At 45.3% G+C, this 19,027-nt stretch overlaps 1 protein-coding gene across 3 annotated transcripts in view; it reads right to left on the bottom strand.

The window, feature by feature from the left end:
- LOC146859096 (eosinophil peroxidase-like) overlaps positions 1-18,464 on the bottom strand; it is a 306,952-nt gene extending 288,488 nt beyond the window's left edge. The window contains exons 1-2 of one of the 3 annotated variants that reach the window (XM_085649750.1): positions 18,380-18,464; positions 17,564-17,641 (exon numbers count right to left, since the gene is read on the bottom strand). In XM_085649750.1, coding sequence (XP_085505876.1) covers positions 17,564-17,639 — 76 coding nt within the window. In that variant the 5' untranslated portion in view covers positions 17,640-17,641; positions 18,380-18,464. The remainder of the gene's footprint in view (positions 1-17,563; positions 17,642-18,379) is intronic. The other 2 variants (XM_085649749.1, XM_085649751.1) reach the window with 2 other exon arrangements.
- Between the last annotated feature and the right edge of the window lie 563 nt (positions 18,465-19,027).

Below are 19,027 nucleotides of genomic sequence, written 5' to 3'. Positions count from 1 at the left end.
TTAGGGTGGTGGTTGCCCCATGCCCCCACCCCTTTCCTGCAAAAATTACAGCCTTCCTGCCCCCCCTGGTGGACAGGTGGGCAGTAGCCCCCAATCTGCCCCTCCGGGGGGCAAAAAGCCCACTTGACGCCAGGGATTTTTTTAGGCAAATTTTAATTAGGGTGGGGGCATTGGCATGCCCGTTTTGGGCAGCCCCCACCCTAATTAAAATTTGCCCAAAAACTCCCTGGCATCTAGTGGACTTTCTGCCCTCCCTGGGGGGCAGATAGGGGCAGTAGCCCTCAATCAGCTCCCCTGGTGGGGCAAAAAGCCCACTAGACGCCAACGATTACGCTGGCTTTTTTTACCCGTGGGGTGGCTGCTGCCCAGAATGGGCATACCAATGCCCCCACCCCCCAAAAAAATAGCCACAGTGTTTCTGCCCCCATTGGGGGCATATCAGGGCAACCCCCTCCCCCCGGTATCCTCCGTGGGAGGCAGAAAGCCGACTAGGTACGGAGTTGTTTTTAGCAATATGCCTACCTGTGGATTTTGGGACCTAGCGCAGCCGGCACATAGGGAAACCTACCAAACCCACATATTTCGGAAAGCTAGACACCCGGGGAAGTCAGCAAGGTATGGCTTGCGTGGGTTCCCTAAGGTTTTCCTACCCACAATCCTCTGCAAACCTCAAATTTAGCTGGAAAATGCACTTTTTTCTCAAAGTTCTGTGTGGGAAAGTTCTGGAATCTACGTGGATCCACAAATTTCCTCACACCCAGCATTTCTCCAGGTCTCCCGATAAAAATGATACCTCACTCGCGTGGGTAGGTCAAGTACCCGAGACAGGCAAGGGCCCAAAACCTATTGAGGCGATATCAAAATGACCTATCACAAAACAACCTGGTTTTCCAAGGGGGGTCACCTGGGTTTTTGTCCCCGGGCTCGGCGGCCATCTTGGAAAACTACCAAACCCAAACATTTATGGAAACTGGACACCCGGGGGAGTCCAGCGAGGTATGGCTTGCATGGGTCCCCCATCATTTTCCTATCTAGAATCCCTTGGAAACCTCAAATTTTGCCTAAATATTTACTTTTTTCGCAAATTTCTGTGTGGGAAAGTTCTGGAATCTGGGTAGTTTCACAAATTTCCTCCCATGCAGGGTTCCCCCAGGTCTCCTGACAAAAATTGTACCTCACTTGCCTGGGTGGGTCAAGGACCCGCAACAGGCAAGGGCCAAAAACCTACAAACCAACCTGGTCATGCATGGGGGATCCCAAGAGTTTTTGGCCCGGAGCTCGGCAGATATCTAGGGAAACTTACCAAACCCACACATTTCTGAAAACTAGACACTCGGGGGCTTCCGGGGAGGTATGGCTTGCGTGGATCCCCAACGTTTCCTTACCCAGAATCCCCGGCAAACCTCAATTTTAGCTGAAAAAATCCCTTTTTTCACACATTTTTGTGTGGGAAAGTTGTGGCATCACCGGGCTCAAAGAAATTTCCCACCACCCAGTGTTCCCCCAGGTCTCCCGATAAAAATGGTGCCTCACTTGTGTGGGAGGTCCAAGTACCCGCCACAGGCAAGGGCCCAAAACATAGTGAGACGACATCAAAATTGCCTATCTCAAAACCACCTGGTTTTGCAAGGGGGGTCACCTGGGTTTTTGGCCCCGTGCTCGGCGGCCATCTTGGGAAACCTACCAAACCCACACATTTCTGAAAACCAGACATCCGGGGGCTTCCAGGGAGGTATGGCTTGCATGGATCCCCCAACGTTTCCTTACCCAGAATCCTCTGCAAACCTCAATTTTAGCTTATAAAATCACTTTTTTCACACATTATTGTGTGGGAAAGTTGTGGCATCACCGGGCTCACACAAATTTCCCACCACCCAGGGTTCCCCCAGGTCTCCCAATAAAAATGGTGCCTCACTTGTGTGGGAGGCCCAAGTACCCGCGACAGGCAAGGGCCCAAAACGTAATGAGGCGACATCAACATTGCCTATCAAAAAATGTTTTGGGCCCTTGCCTGTCGCGGGTACTTGGGCCTCCCACACAAGTGAGGCACCATTTTTATCAGGAGACCTGGTGGAACGCTGGGTGGTGGGAAATTTGTGTGATGCCACAACTTTCCCACACAATAATGTGTGAAAAATGTGATTTATTCAGCTAAAATTGAGGTTTGCAGGGGATTCTGGGTAAGGAAACGTTGGGGGATCCACGCAAGCCATAGCTCCTTGGAAGCCCCCGGGTGTCTAGTTTTCAGAAATGTGTGGGTTTGGTAAGTTTCCCTAGGTGCCGGCAGAGCTAGGGTTCACAAACTACAGCCAGGCACTTTGCCAAAAAAGGGCCATTTTTCACTGAAAAATTGAGCTGTGACTACATTGCGTTTTGTGCTGTTTCCTGTCGCGGGCACCAGGCCAACCCACACAAGTGAGGTACCATTTTTCTCGTAAGACTTTGGGGAACGCGGGGTGGGTGAAAATTTGTAGATCCACGCAGATTCCAGAACTTTCCACCACAGAAATGTGGGGGAAATGTGTTTTGTTTTACAATTTTTTAGGTTTGCAAGGGATTCTGGGTAACAGAACCTGGTGGGAGGCAGCTAAGTCACCCCATCCTGGATTCCCCTTGGTGTCTATTTTTCGAAAATGTATAGGTTTGCTAGGTTTGCCTAGGTGGCGGCAGACCTATGGTTCAAAAACTACAGCTAGGCACTTTGCCAAAAAAGGGTTATTTTTCACTGCGAAATTGAGGTATGACCACGTTGCATTTTGCACCATTTCCTGTCGCGGGCACTAGGCCGACCCACACAAGTGAGGTACCATTTTTCTCAGAAGTCTTTGAGGAACGCGGTGTGGGTGGAAATTTGTGGATCCACGCAGATTCCAGAACTTTCCACCACAGAAATGTGGGGAAAATGTGTTTCTTTTCACAATTTTTTAGGTTTGCAAGGGATTCTGGGTAACAAAACCTGGTGGGAGGCAGTCAAGTCACCCCATGCTGGATTCCCCATGGGTGTCTAGATTTAAAAAATGTATAGGTTTGCTAGGTTTCCCTAGGTGCCGGCAGAGCTAGGGTTCACAAACTACAGCCAGGCACTTTGCCAAAAAAGGTTCATTTTTCACTGCGAAATTGAGGTGTGACCACGTTGCGTTTTGCGCCGTTTCCTGACGTGGGTGATGGAGCGGGAAAAATAGAATTTTTTAAGTATACCCAATCCATTTATATAAGTTTATATTAAAATGATTAATAATTAATTCTAATAATTAATTGATTGATGTGATGGAACTAACTCAACCTTATCAACAAAGAAAATACACGTGGGAATGCATTTGCATGGCTAAAATAATAAGTGAACGCGTATTAAATCTATATGTTTAGCTTAAGCAGTGTTAATGTGATTTGCGCCTAAATAAACCAGCATTAACGGCTTTAAATGTTGCATATGGCTAGATAAATGCATACACATAAGGGTATTAGTAAGGGAATAACACTGTTTAATTCATTTCTATGTATTAATTACGATTTTGTGTTTTCTTTACTTAAGTTGACTATTTCGGCCTACTAAAAGATGGCTGCCGACTGAATTCTCACTAAAGTACATGACTTCATAACTGAACAATGGAAGAAGGCGCCTGCACCGACTTCATTGTGTCCCTGCCATGAACTATCAGACCAGGTCCATGAAGACTACTCTGGGCGAAATGCCAATGTCCCTGAACATGAAGCAATTGTTGCCATTTGGGAACCAAAAGCGACCTATTCACAATAGACTGATACTTTTCTGACCTGGGAACATCCTTTCCCATGCGCCTAGTTTATTCATCATCCGTATGAGAAAATTGGAAAATGTTGCTTAATTTATTTGGATGAGGCTGAATTCAGCCAATCAACGGCCTGGAAATAAAGAAAATGATACTATTATATGTAAATTTTGGTATAAATATTAGTAGTCTAGAGAGGGAAAGGAGGTCATCACCCTTAGAGCTTGAGACGCACCCTGATCGATGCTACTCTATGCGACACCCCCATGCTGAAAGAAGAGGACGGGACGTTAGAATACTGATGATCATTCTGAGGACTGGTGCTGACTTAGAAACCGACAAATAGCCAGAATAGGTAAATATGACAAAAGATAATATGGCATTGCTAGGATTTAACTTGCAAATTAATTAGATGAAGAAAAACATTATTTGAAGAATTGTGTCGGGTGATTATTTCTTGTAATATTTCTATTGATTAAATATGAGAATTAAAGTGTTTTCCATCAAATTCCAAACCAACTAAAATGATCTATTCGACCTCCCGGATGGAGGAACTGTTAGAGTAAGTCAATAGATGTGTTTTCCTCTATCCGAAGTGAATAGCTGTAGTTCAGGATCTGGGTATATATCTCCTCTGTAAAGGCACGGATGGTTTGATGTGAATGAATGTTGTGTTATGGACCCCACCAGCGTGTGATGTGTGTATGTGTGTGTGACTGCGGAATCATTCCGTCCGTGGAAGCAGGAGGAGATTTTGTGTTCTGAACTGCACCAGTTTTCTTGGTAGCAGAATGATGTTTTTTATTGTTTTGGTTTGATGATTTGGCATGTATATATAGCTTATCGATTATTGATTGGTATTGATGTATGTATTAACACTACATGTTGAAGTTGTATTGAGTTCAATCAATCAATCAATCAATTTTATTATGTTTTGGCACTCCGAAGAGGTCCACATAAAACAAGATACACAAATACAAATACACATTCTCAAAGTAAAAATGACAACTACAACATTTTCCACTGAACAAGATAATCAGCGACACATACCTCCATATTTCATCAATAAATAGCTAAAAAACCTTTAAAAAAGTTAAAAATATTGAAGCAAAACATTTCATTTGGAGGAGTATATAAGGCCTGCAAAAAAGAATTCACATTGAGGATACCGAATTGCAAGCATATTGATCTTAACCACTTCGAACGAAGTGGACGCAATGCAGGACATATAAACAGTACATGAGAACGATTCTGAGCAGACATATTACAAAAGTTACATGTGGGAGAGGACCCATGCCATTTTGCCAAAAGAGTATTTAGGTGCGGCAAGTCCTGCCTTAGGAGGAACCCAAATCTCCGAACACCATGTGGTAGATTCCAGGTGACATAGGGTTGGGCAAGCTTCATTGAGTATGTGTTTGCAAGGAGATCACCTCCCCTCTTTACTAGCATGGACTTCTTGTCCAACGTGAAGCAAAGAGCCCAAGAAGCCTGTTTCAAAAGAGATTTTAGCTGGGAAGGGGAAATAGTAAAAAGGGTACTCTCTTCCAATTCAAGAAGTGCCACAGCCTTTCTAAAGTTGTTAACAATTAGGGAGTACTCTCTTAAGCTACCCAACAATTCCCCCTTGAGAAGGGATCTCAAAGTTCCTGTTTCTCCTCTAGCCAGGCTGGCAACCCATCGTACTAGAGCGGACAGGCCCTGCACCCAACTACTACGGAGACCGAATTCAAGTCTACAGGCAGCCACAGAACAGGCGGGGTTGAGAGAAGTTATAGACCTTAATAATTTTCCTTCTACCGTCTGTAGAAAACCCCAGTGCTTTAAGTCAACCAGTTCCATTCCGTACAAAAGGGTTGATGGAATTTTTGTCCTATAGACCTCCAGTAAACAAGCAAAGTGTCTTCTCCCTGTGGCGGAATAAAGGGCGCTCAGACTTTTGCCTTGGGACAGGGCTTTACGGGAATTATTATCGATATGAGGCTTCTCGCTCAGGTTGGCAGAAATTATTTTTCCTAAGAAGGTATATGTCTTAACCACCTCCAATTTCTGACCACCAACTGACCAACCAAAATTCTCTGATTTAGATTTTTTCTTCCCTGTAATGCACATAATTTTGCTTTTTGTGGCATTTATCCTCATGTAGTGGGTCTCTGCAAAAAGATGTAAAGCCTGCAGACGATTAGCTAATCCCTTAGGTGTTAAATCTAGGATAAGGATGTCGTCTGCATATAGGAGGCAGGAAATAGAAGATCCCCCCACTACCGGGGCTATGCCAACACAAGATGAAAGCGAAGCTGGAAGGTCAGCAATGTACAGGGAGAACAGTAATGGGGCCAGTAGACAACCCTGTTTTAATCCATTAATGGAGGGAATAACCCGCGATAAACCCCTTTCTCCACCTTGTAACACTCGGCACCAAGTGTCCGTGTGTAAAGACCGCACCAGATCTAATAGAAGAGGGGGCATGCCCAAGTCAGATAGCTTTCTCCACAGCAAGGGACGATCAACTTTGTCGAATGCTGTGGAGAAATCAATGAAAGCCGCATACACTCTTCCTCCCCGAACTCTTATATATTTGTCCGAAATAACCTGAAGGGCTGTGAGGTTATCCAATGTACCATGCCCCTTACGGAAGCCGGTTTGTTCAAGGGGTAATATCTGATTCGCATCAACCCAATCAGTAATTAGCGATAGGAGACATTTGGAAAAGACTTTTCCAATGGCATCGAGAAGGGCTATCTGGCGATAATTCATTGGCTTATCCCTATCGCCCTTCTTGAATAATCGAACCAATATGCTCCCCTTCCAAGAAGAGGGCACAGTTTTACTAATGAAGCAAGATCTATATAATGGAAAAAGAATCTTGCTCCATAAAACAGGGTCCTGCTTCAATACCGATATGGGAAGTTCATCAGGCCCCATTCCTCCAGAGGAACGCAAGTGCTTAATGGCCATTTCAATGGTTTTCTCCGAAGGGGCGTCAATAGAAAACTCATCTTCTTTAGTAGACCCCTTACATTCTACCCTTACGCCGTTCCCAGCATACAGGTTGAAAATGAAAGTGACCCATGACAATTCAGCAATGGGAATAGGGAGGGGGCTAACTCTTACTCCACAACCCTCCCCAATGAGTGACCAGAATTGTCTAACTTTGCCATGAACTGCGGCCTCCCGTAGACTTATCCAGAGTGAATCTTCTTTTTCTTTTTTAAGTTTCTTCCTAATTCTGCTTCTCCTTCTTTTTAACAGGTATATTTTATTATTTATTTCAATAGATCTACGCAAAAATTGCTCCCGCACTAATTTATTTATTTCCTTATTTAGGAGGGTAATCGGTCTAGAAACATAAATCTTTTTTACAGAAGAGCTAGACCTTTTGGCAACACGGATGACCTCCTTCATAAAATTCTCAAAGTGAATTATTTCAGAACCCTGCCAATCATTCAGTTCTAGAATTGTTTTACCTAGAATACACTCCAGGCCGTTCTTGGCTTTAAAGTTCCAAAAACATCTTCCAGAGTCCTTATGAAAGTTAACTACATCACTGTTAAGGGACCATGAATCGGAATTAGAAGGTTGTAATGAGAGGCTTATAGTAATCACATTGTGGTCACTAAATGATGTCGGAGAGACCACCAGATCCTTCACTAAGGGGAAAATACAATAGTCGGTGATTACATAGTCCAGAATTGACTCACTTTGGGAGGATCTATGAGTATATTTTGCAGGGACATCAGAGGGAAGCCTACCGTTCACTATTAACCCCTCCGCCGCTGAAAGTTCTTCTAGCAACAGCTTCCCTCTCTTATTAGTTTTAATTTTATTAGGGAAGAGAGATTGAGGAATAAGATAGGCTTCTTCTTTAAATTTGTTTCTAAATAGCTCTAAGCTAGAGTTAGAAACTTTACAATTAAAATCACTTACTAACAACACATGGGGAGAGGTTCTAACTCTTTAATCTGTTTAATGTACGAAAAGACTTGCTTCAATAGAATATTAAAACATTCATCCGGGGGGATGTATGCGTTTATTATTACCAGAGGATTATTGTTTCCCATACTGGTTAGACTACAAAGGGTCACCGCCTGAAAGAGGTTGCTTGGGTCAGCATAATGGGTGAAGTTCCATTTTAATCTATTGGACAGAAGGCACGCAATTCCCCCTTTTGCATGCCCTTTCTTCGAAGGAGAGGCCATTGCCTCAAGGACAAAATAATCTCTCCCTGCACACAATCTACTAGCACACCAAGTCTCTTGGATGCAAATCACACTAGCGTTCAGAGAGAACAAGTACTGTAATTTCTCGGGACTATTATTTATCCCGGCAGCGTTCCAAGAGAGAACTTTTAAATTACTGCTAAAGATGTTGAAAAAGTTTGGGGTTGTCTATGGATTTACTAGACAAAGCACCGGGCAGCCAATTCCACAGCTGGTTATCTTCTATTGGGAGGGTGTTCTGAATTAACAGGGCAGGCATTACATGCGTCACCAAACGTGTGCTTTTCGAAACCCAAATCTTTAAATCATCAAATGAGGGAGGGGGACCATCTTGGCCAGTGCCCTGCTGAGAGAGTCTATTATAAGGGAAACTATCTCTTCCAGAAGACAAAACAGGTAATACATCAATTCCCCTACACTGGAAGTTCTCAGCCTGTTGCAATATAAGATTTACTATAAGTTTGGAATAGAACTTTACCCTGACATAGGGCACGGCAACTGTTCCTGATATGGAGACTAAATCAATATCGTTAGATTGGATTAACTTTTGACTCTCTATGTCTTTGAAATACTTAAGTAACCATGCTCTATTTAAAGGCAGATCAAAATCAAATAACGATAGAAAATCCACAGTCAATGTATCTACAAAAACTTCTGGTACTTTTATAGGCAGATGATGAGGCCATACAACGCCATCACCAGAGGCATGAAAAGTAGGAGCAGAAGGATTAAGAGCCACAGATACAATAGGGACTGACCTAGTCATCTCTGCTACGGGGAGAGGGATCGTCAATCCTGCTACATCTAATAGGGGGCCTCCCACAGGAGAGACTGAACAATTGGAAGAAATTTTAATGCCTAATGCAGAGGGATTCAAATTATCGGAAGGATGAGTGGCCGCTTCCTGACTCAAGGACCCATTCACAGATTCTCCAGTGATAGGTTCATTGATATCAGGGACTTGGGAATCCTCAAACATTATTTGTCTCTGCCTTTTCTTCCTGTATCTGCGGATTGGTTTCCTCTTTTTTCCTTTGTTCTTTCTTTGTTTTCCAGTTTTTTCTTTTTCTTCCCCCCCTATCCCCTTCATTTCAGGTACAAAAATTGGGAATAGCTCTTTTTCAGATTTTGGAGCGGTAACATCAACACTTTCTTCTTCAATTTCGAGGTCAGAATTCCTTACACAGTTAGATACGGGAAGTGTGGGTACTAAAGATTGCTCATTTTTAAGAATAGCCACAGGTTTATTTTGAACTGAATTAACATTTCCAGCTGGATGGTCACTACCCGACTCAGGCCCCTGCAATCCTGCCTTAGGAACTAAGTCAGGAACCTTTTCCGGGAGCTTTAACAGTAAGACATTTAGTATCTGAGTGACTGATTTCAAAATACAATCAGAGCTTCCCACAAATTTACCCAATAACTGTAAAATAGATGCCAGCAAATGTTCCAATGCAATCAGGGATTCAGAAATCGGTGTTTCCGATTTATCAAAACCTGGAGGACCCATGGGACCAATGCCAGATATATTAAACAGTGGGCTCTTTAAGATGTTATACTGTGAGGAAATATCTAACGATTTTAAAGAGGGGGTACTGCTATAAAGCAGAAGACCAGATGGAGTAGCGTGGATCGGGGACTTAATAGCTTCAGATAATTTCAGAGTACCATCAGCTAGGTATCGACCACAAAGCTCCAGGTCAATACTCGACAACTGTGAGTCCCCCTTACCGTCCACCTTTGGGTGTAAACCTCCCATGGGATCATTGGATAAAAACACTTTATGGTTTGCAGACACATTATTTTGTTGCCCACCCTCAGAATTGGAAGCAGAACACTTAATGTCACCAGTCATTTCAGGGGGCGCTGGGCAAGATTCCTCAATAATCAGGGAGCCCGAATATTCTTCATTCACCAAAGGAAGGACCTTCTTGAGCACCATAAGGGCTGTGCCAGATGGAGAAGGTATGTCAAAGGCTTTATTTGCAACATTTAACAATTCCTTATCCTTGGGTTTGTCCCACAATTGCAGCAGCTGGCATTGACCCTTTAATAACAAATTACTGGCAGCCTTGTTTCTAAGGGGGTTGGATCTTGTCTTCATGCAAGACCTTCCCCCCAATTGTCTCCCCGAACGTAACTTTTTAGCCGTCATCCTTATACGTGGAGAGCAGGAGAGACCGTGACCCCGATGAATACAATTAATAACAGTGAATCAATAAAAGATTGAATATTTGGAGGTAAGTTACGGTAAGTTCCTGGTCAGAGAGACAATGTTTACACCGTCATAATACAACGCGAAATATGTAACACTAAGCAAATGAAGGAGTTCAATACAAATAAAATAAAAATATAAATTAGTAGGCCCAGCCCAGCCTACTTCAGCCTCTGAGGGCCACAGAGGGCCCGCCCTTTGCCCGGGCTTAGCCCCCGCACGCGATCCCGCATCTCGGGAGAAGTGCCACTCCTTTTCTGCGCCTCCGGGCATGGGCGCTGGTGTCAGGGGGGGCGGAGCCACAAAGGATTGTGGGGCCTGTAGTCCCCCCGCTCTGCGGTCGCGGTATAGAGTGCGACGGCGGGGGGGACCAGGCAGCAAGAACACACAGGTAATATCCCCCAAGTGCTCCGCGAGTCCAAAGTGCGGCAAATTGGCTCCAAAAACCGTGTTTAGGCAATGTAATTACCCCCCAATGCTCCGCAAGAGAAAGCACGACAAACTTGCTCCAGAAGTGGCGTTAAGCAATTCAGTCAACCAGACAGTCCAGACAGATCACGCAGATCATGCGGATCATATAGATATTCATTCAGCTGGTCAATTCCAATTCCAATTCCAGTGGTTGATCCTCCAAACAGCCCCCACAAACCCACCTTGACCAGCCAACATGCAGGGAGAAGGCGATATGACTCCTGCCTCAATCTAGCTGCACCGCTCACCAGATAGAAACGGGAGGGGGGAACACCTCTCCCACTGTGAAACCAGCCACAGCAGCAATGGCAGTGACAATGGCCAAGTCCGAGGAGTCTGAAGACAGAACCGCAGGAAATTGCGTCTTAACAAGTCCCACCAAGTCCCAACAATTAGCGCCACCGCTGCACTCACGGGACTCCCGGGTATTCCCGCCCGTCCACTCGTCCGCTCATTCGCTGCACACTGCACAGTGCACGCTGCTCAGGGGATGCCACTCGGGACTTGGTCCACTTCAAAGTCCCCCGGAGATTGGAGACTGGAACACCCGGTCGGCGTTTTTCAGAACAGCTCAAACCGCTCGTGGCCGCTGTGGCTGCTGCTGCCGCACACACGGCTCACACCTCACTACTGCTGTGGCGGCTCACTGGAGCTCTGCTGCTCTCTGCTGCTCTCTGCTGCTTCTCTCAGGTATTGAGTTCTATGTCGTCTGTACGACTTCTGGGATGTAAGAAGTCGGTGACAGTTCCGTAGTAGGGCAGAGGTAAGCGCTGTTCTCGGGAAAGACGGGATTGTGGTTGCCCGTAGGTACACAGGAAAACGAGTGAAAATTGAAGTTGCGCGTCGCATTGTCTGGGTTCGATTCGGTGACATCGCTGTGTGTTGCCATTAGAGAAAATTTTTGTGTGAGAGAAGTGCATATGATAGCAAAGAGTTACCTGTGAAATTTTGGTCTTAGGTACCAGGAAACCAATTGGTATGCCGATAACGCTCATCACTGAAAGGTAGCAGGTGTTCTCTGAGCTTGTTAGAAGGACAGAGTAGAGGTAAGCGCTGCTTTGTTAACGTATGTTATAATTCTGTAGTAGGACAGACTGTTCGCTGTACTCGGGAAAGCAGGATTCTGTGTGAATGAACGGTATTTTCTTTTGTGAAAGTGCGTGAATGAAATAGCATTCGGATTAATTGCGGAACTCTGGGTTTATTTCTCAGGAGCATTGCGTTTCCACCTATGTGTTTTAATACCGGAGAAAACAGTTAATTGATGCTTGAAAGAGGGGTGAAGTAGAGGGATGTGCTACTTTGCCAATGGACGTAATGATTCTGTAGTAGGGCAGAGGCAAGCGCTGCACTCGGGAAGACAGAATTCTCGTGGGAAAGGTCTTTTGCTATTCTGTGGTTAGCGGAGCAGACAATGGAGATGTTTGTATGTTGTAACTAACAAGTATTGTAAAATCGAAACAAAGTCTACAGAGTAGTCTAGTAAAGGAGGGGTAGACTGTAGACAGGAGACAGGAGCAGGAGCTGCTGCAGCGACTGTTGACGTCAGGTGGACCGCGCTGGCATTGGACAGTTAGTCAGTGACGTAGACGCTCCAGGATTGGTGCGTTAGTGTGAGTCGCGCAAGGATTGGAAATTGTGACAGTGACGTAGACGCGCCAGGATTGGTGCATGAGTAAGAGTCGCGTTGCTATTGGACAAAAGATCGTACTGTGGCAGGGAGGATTAAAAAGGGTTCACGAAAGAAAAGAAAATGTATTATGATTCACCCGAAAAGAAGAAAAAATCATTATTTAGTAAAATGCGGAATTGGTTTGTGAAAAACAAAGAGATTGTGACTAGGGAAGGACAGTTACTTCCCCCAGCGAAAACCCCCGCATCCTTCATGGTTGCGAAATATGGGTACCATACATGCATCTGGTTAGACAACTGGGCAAAGTATACAAAGGAAGACGGAGTTTTAGCGTTTCCAGAGGATGGGTCCTTTAATTTGGCAATATTGAGGAACTTACGGGAGAGGATGATGAGCTTAGATCCGCGACCTAGGCCTACGCAGTTTGAGGCATTAACAGAGTGGGAAGACGAGATGCATGAGCGAGAGAAACAGAGAAATGGCAGTAGGTATCGGTATATGTTCGGACGGCCAAACGATCGTGAAACTCATAGTGACCGAATGAGAAGGTGGTGAGATGCTAGTATGACTGAAGGATTGTTTCCCGTTAGAACAGAAGGAGAAAGTGGAGGAAGGAAATGCCTAGAAAAGAGAAATCATGTTGAAACGGACGACGATGTCCTAGATTATATGTTCTACAAAAGTCCACCTCCGTACAGGCAGGAACCAGAGACGCCAACCGCAGATACACCAGTGAGGGAGACTCTGAGAATCATTAAAACAGAAGTTGTGACCCCAGAAGTAAGAAGAAGAAATTCTCTTAAGGAAAAGGGAAAGGAAAATAGAGCAGAGAGTGAAAATTCTAGGGAATTAGCAAAAACCACATTAGATGTCAGAGAAAATAAGAGAATTGACGAAAAATCTGGAAGCAGTAACAGTCCCTGTGACCATAGGTCCTGTCATGCCAATTTTTGAGAAGCAGAAAGAAAGTGAGCGTGGTCTAACATTTCCGTATGTGAGCAGTAGACCAGCGGAACAACCCCAAATGAAAGCGAGGGAAAATCCGTGGAGCCATACCATGAGGGAAGGTGGATTGAATATGTCAAATAACCCATTTTATAATCCTGATTTGATAGAAAGAGACAGATTTGTAGGAGGAACAATATTAGAACCTCAGAGATTGACAGAACCAGGGAATGTAGAGAAATCAGTGAGCATAACTACCGAAGAATTGAATGAATGGCTGAAGGGTTTGCAGGATAAAGAGAAAGAATCTCATACCATTGATGTGGCAAAATTAAGGATGGTGTTAGAAGAATTGATCGTAGGGACAATCCCCACAGAAAAGCTGAAAAATTACCAGGATGAGGAATTGCTGTTCCTCTGTAAAAGTGTCACATGGAGAGCAAAGAATTTACATGACAGATTAGCAGAAATAGCGAGTGAAATGGGAATTGACATGGACAAAGGAAAGGCTTTACAAAAGCCATACCGAGTGGATTTCACAGAAAAAGATATAGAGAATCTGAATGCTGCAGGGCGGATAGGGCAGATTAGGGACATAATCGCGGTATTAAGGAATGGGGAGAGGTGGACAAATGGAAGAGCAGGTGGTATAGGAAGCGGGGTGACACCTCAGGAGGAGATTTTGTGTTCTGAACTGCACCACGGGCACTAGGCCGACCCGCACAGGTGAGGTACCATTTTTCTTGTAAGACTTTGGGGAATGCGGGGTGGGTGGAAATTTGTGGATCCACGCAGATTCAATAACTTTCCACCACAGAAATGTGGGGAAAATGTGTTTTTTTGACAATGTTTTAGGTTTGCAAGGGATTCTGGGTAACAGACCCTGGTGGGAGGCAGTCAAGTCACCCCATCCTGGATTCCCCTAGGTGTCTAGTTTTCAAAAATGTTTAGCTTTGCTAGGTTTCCCAAGGTGCCGGCAGAGCTAGGGTTTAAAAACTTCAGCTAGGCACTTTGCTAAAAAAGGGTAATTTTTCACTGCGAAATTGAGGTGTGACCATGTTGCGTTTTGTGCCGTTTCCTGCTGCGGGCACTAGGCCGACCCGCACAAGTGAGGTACTATTTTTCTCGAAAGACTTTGGGGAACGCGGGGTGGGTGGAAATTTGTGGATCCATGCAGATTCCAGAACTTTACACCACAAAAATGTGGGGAAAATGTGTTTTAAAAAAAAAGAAATTAGGTTTGCAAGGGATTCTTGGTAACAGACCCTGGTGGGACGCAGTCAAGTCACCCCATCCTGGATTCCCCTGGGTGTCTAGTTTTCAAAAATGTATAGGTTTGCTAGGTTTCCCTAGGTGCCGGCAGAGCTAGGGTTCACAAACTACAGCTAGGCACTTTGCCAAAAAAGGGTCAGTTTATCACTGCGAAATTGAGGTGTGACCACATTGCGTTTTGCGCCGTTTCCTGTCGCCGGCACTAGGCCGACCCACACAAGTGAGGTACCATGTTTCTCATAAGATTTTGGGGAACATGGGGTGGGTGGAAATTTGTGGATCCACGCAGATTCCAGAACTTTCCACCACAGAAATGTGGGGAAAATGTGGTTTTTTTGGACAATTTTTTAGGTTTGCAAGGGATTCTGGGTAAGAGACCCTGGTGAGAGGTAGTCAAGTCACCCCAACCTGGATTCCCCTGGATGTCTAGTTTTCAAAAATGAATAGGTTTGCTAGGTATTCCAAGGTGCCGGCAGAGCTAGGGTTCAAAAACTACAGCTAGGCACTTTGCCAAAAAAGGGTCATTTTTCACTGCGAAATTGAGGTGTGACCACGTTGCGCTTTGCACCGTTTCCTGTCGCGGGCACTAGGCCGACCCACACAAGTGAGGTACCATTTTTCTAGGAAGACTTTGGGGAACGCGGGGTGGTTGGAAAATTGTGGATCCACGCAGATTCCAGAACTTTCCACCACAGAAATGTGGGGAAAATTTGTTTTTTGACAATTTTGTAGGGTTGCAATGGATTCTGGGTGACAAAACCTGGTGGGAGGCAGTCATGTCTCCCCATCCTGGATTCCCTTGGGTGTATAGTTTTCAAAAATGTATAGGTTTGCTAGGTTTCCCTAGGTGCCGGCAGAGCTAAGGTTAAAAAACTACAGCTAGGCACTTTGCCAAAAAAGGGACATGTTTCCCTGCGAAATTGAGGTGTGACCACGTTGCATTTTGCACCTTTTCCTGTCGCGGGCACTAGGCTGACCCACACAAGTGAGGTACCATTTTTCTCGGAAGACTTTGAGGAACGTGGGGTGGGTGGAAATTTGTGGATCCATGCAGATTCCAGAACTTTACACCACATAAAAGTGGGGAAAATGTGTTTTTTTCACAATTTTTTAGGTTTGCAAGGGATTCTGGGTAACAGAACCTGGTGGGAGGCAGTCAAGTCACCACATCCTGGATTCCCCTGGGTGTCTAGCTTTAAAAAATGTATAGGTTTGCTAGGTTTCCTAGGTGCCGGCAGAGCTAGTGTTAAAAAACTACAGATAGCTACTTCGCAAAAAAAGGGCACATTTTCATTGTGAAAATGAGGTGTGTTCACGTTGGGTTTTGAGCCATTTCCTGTCGTGGGCACTATGCCTACCCACACAAGTGAGGTACCATTTTTTTTGGGAGACTTTGGGTAATTCAGATTTGTAAAGCAACTGTTATTACCTATTGATTTTTGATGCATTTCTGCCTTCCAAATGAAAGACAATGTGTAAAAAAAAGTCATTTTGAAAAATGACCGATAATTCTCATGCTAGTATGAGTATTCCCAATTTCGAAAATGTGCAAATATGTACTGTTTCTAAACTCTATAATTTGTTCCCATTTCAGAAATACATAGGTGTCTTTCATACCGATTTTTCCATGTTTGCATTTTCCCACAATAATTGCTATATACCCGGAACATAATAAAAAACCATTGCAAATTGCTGCTCAGTTTTTTACTCTGGGTTCGCCGGGTTCTTGGTGAACCTACAAGTCCTATATATCCCCACAACCAGGAAGGTCCAGCGGATGTAACGGTATATTGCTTTCAAAGAGCTGTCATAATTAGGAGAAGTTACAGGTGAAAACGTTGACACAAAAGGCTGTTTTTTTCAACAAATTTTCAATTTTTCCTATATTTAACTGTTAGTTTCTATACAGAACCCTGGATGGATCTACACAAATGACCCCTTGCTGAATTCAGAATTTTGTCTACTTTTCTAAAATGTTTAGCTTTCCAGGATCCATTATTGCTTTCATACCCATTTCTACCATTAACTGGAAGGAGGTTGAAAGCACAAAACATTGCAAAAATAGGCTATGTCCCAGAAAAATGCCAAAACTGTGTAAAAAATGTTGGTTTTCTGACAAAAGTCTGTCATTCCCTAAAAGCTTCGAAAATAGTGATTTCAGCCCCACAAACCCGTTTTTGATACCATTTGCAGAGAAAATCCCAGACACTTTGAATTGCAGCCCATTTTTCCGATTTTTCACAAACAAATCAAATTGTTGCTGTATTTTGGGTAATTTCTGGGACCCTCCAGGGGAATCCACAAACCCTTGGTACCTTTAGAATTCCCATGATGTTGGAAGAAAAGGACGCAAATTTGTTGTGGATACCTTATGTGGTCAAAAAGTTACAAGGGCCTAAGTGCGCACTACCCCAAATAGCCAAAAAAGGCTTAGCACAGGGGGGGCAAAGGCCTAGCAGCAAAGGGGATAACACGCAGAAGCGTTTTGACGTATTACATCAGATTTTACTGCTGCATTAAGAGATACTTTTAAGAGTGATATTTTTAAACAGGAATTAAAGATATTCCTTCCCCCGCCACCAATGCCATAAGTGAACTAAGAGACAAGTCATTTGTCGTTCATCCCTGTGTGGCCTAGATCATTATACCTGGAGGAGCATTAAAGTCTATTAAATCAAACACAAGAAAGAGGGTTTGGTATTACACACATCCTGAAATCACATTAGTGAAGGTGCTCTTAGTTGTGAGAATGAAGAAACAAGCATTGGCATAGCCAATAGGTCTTGCTTTTGGGACCTTATAAGTATTTAGTTATGCAGCCCAATATCCTTGGTGAAACAACATCAAGTGTTGCATGGCTAAACACTTAATAGGTCCCCAAGGCGAGACCTATTGGCTATGCCAATGCTTGTTGACAATGTCAAAGGGCAGGGGCATAGGCATTAAAGGTCAAGTGAAAAATCCAAAGGGGTGGCGGGAGGGAGAGGGAGAAGCGCCCATGGGAATGAGCACTCAGGGGCGACTCTGATGCTTGTAGGGAAGAGGAACAAGGTCTTACCATGGAGAGAAGCTGCTGCTGTTTGTAAGAAGCCCAGTGCCAGCAGCAACCGGAGGGCAGCTCTCACGGGTCCCATGGCTGAAAGACAAGAACAGAGTTAGAGAAGGCCGGCCCGACCCCCACCTACCCCCGGCAGCCCTCAGCATCAACATGCACAGGAAGGGCTCTGAAACAGCGGGGCGCTCGATCCCCAGCACCCCAAGCATCCCCACCGCCACCATCTGACCCCAGTGCCTGGCAGGGTTCGCACTGCAGGGGGGCACGGCTGCTTTCCAAGAAGGGTCGTGACCTCCCGTGACGCAGCCTACCTGCCGTCACTTGGGGCCTGTGATGGGCGTTCCAGAGGGTGAACAGGGCCTGTTCCAACAGCTGGGGGAAGCCTGACCCCCGGGGTACACACAGGGGCTGATGCTGCACCCGGTGTCACAGAAGAAATCGGGATTCAGTGCCAGTCAGATGGCGTGTGCGGGCACCGCGTCACCCCACCCACAGAGATGCCTTGCCAGCCGGGTACAGTCCTGGCACAGGGCCAATGCGCCTTTAACTGGTGCTGGAGTTGCATTCAGTGCTGTACAGAAATATGTCTATACCATATAATATACAACAGTTGGGGGCCTGGGGGGGCCGGGGGGGGAGGTCGATGAGCGTTACATCTCTCTCTCGGACACCGTACAGACAGGGTGACCTCTCAGACAGGGTACGGACAGGGGGAGTCTCTTACCCCACTGCCCTCTCTCAGACACCGCAAAGAGAGGGTGAATCTCTAACCCCCGCTGCTCTCTCTCAGTCACTGTAGGGACAAGGCGAATCTCTTACCTGCTGGAAGGGTGACTTTACAGTGTGTGGCCTCTCAGCTGCTGTGTTCTCTGACTGGCGCCGTGCAGAGACAACGATTGCCTTCGTTTTTATAGACCCAGTGACTCTGGAAAGTGACACTCGCAGTCACGCCCCTTCCATTTGTTGCATAATGATGAGGCTCCTCGCCCGCATTTCTCCCTCACCTGACACGTGTGTGAACACACGCTACAGAAGCTGATTGTGAACACACCCAAGCGCTGACGAGGTGGGCCCAGCACACTGCATATTCACCTCACAGGAGCGGCGCTATCGTTAGTGCAGCAGGTGCAGTGGTACTGGGGCCCAGGGATGTGAGGGGCCCACTGAACCCACTATGACTGTCTGTTATTATCCACTTTGGACTCGAGTGGCATTTCACTGCTTGCACTAGTGCCCAGGACACATTTGTAACTCATTGAAGCCTCAGCGCTCTGTGGCAGATTCCGAACTCTCATGATTGCGCTATAGAAATGTTGCAAATAATTAATACATCGAGTTGAGGCAGCAAAGAAGGAAAACGCAAAACGTTACGTTTACAGCCCCCCCCCCCTCCCAAAGAGTTTGCATTGGAACTCTGTTTCTCGGAGGCATCTCTCTGGGTCTGGGCAGGCCTTGGTTCCGGGGCAG

This window comes from Triturus cristatus, chromosome 3_2, assembly GCF_964204655.1.
Source record: "Triturus cristatus chromosome 3_2, aTriCri1.1, whole genome shotgun sequence".
NCBI classification, from domain to species: Eukaryota; Metazoa; Chordata; class Amphibia; order Caudata; family Salamandridae; genus Triturus; species Triturus cristatus.
The sequence above is the reverse complement of the archived record's forward strand: the minus strand, read 5'-3'. Positions and strand labels throughout refer to the sequence as shown.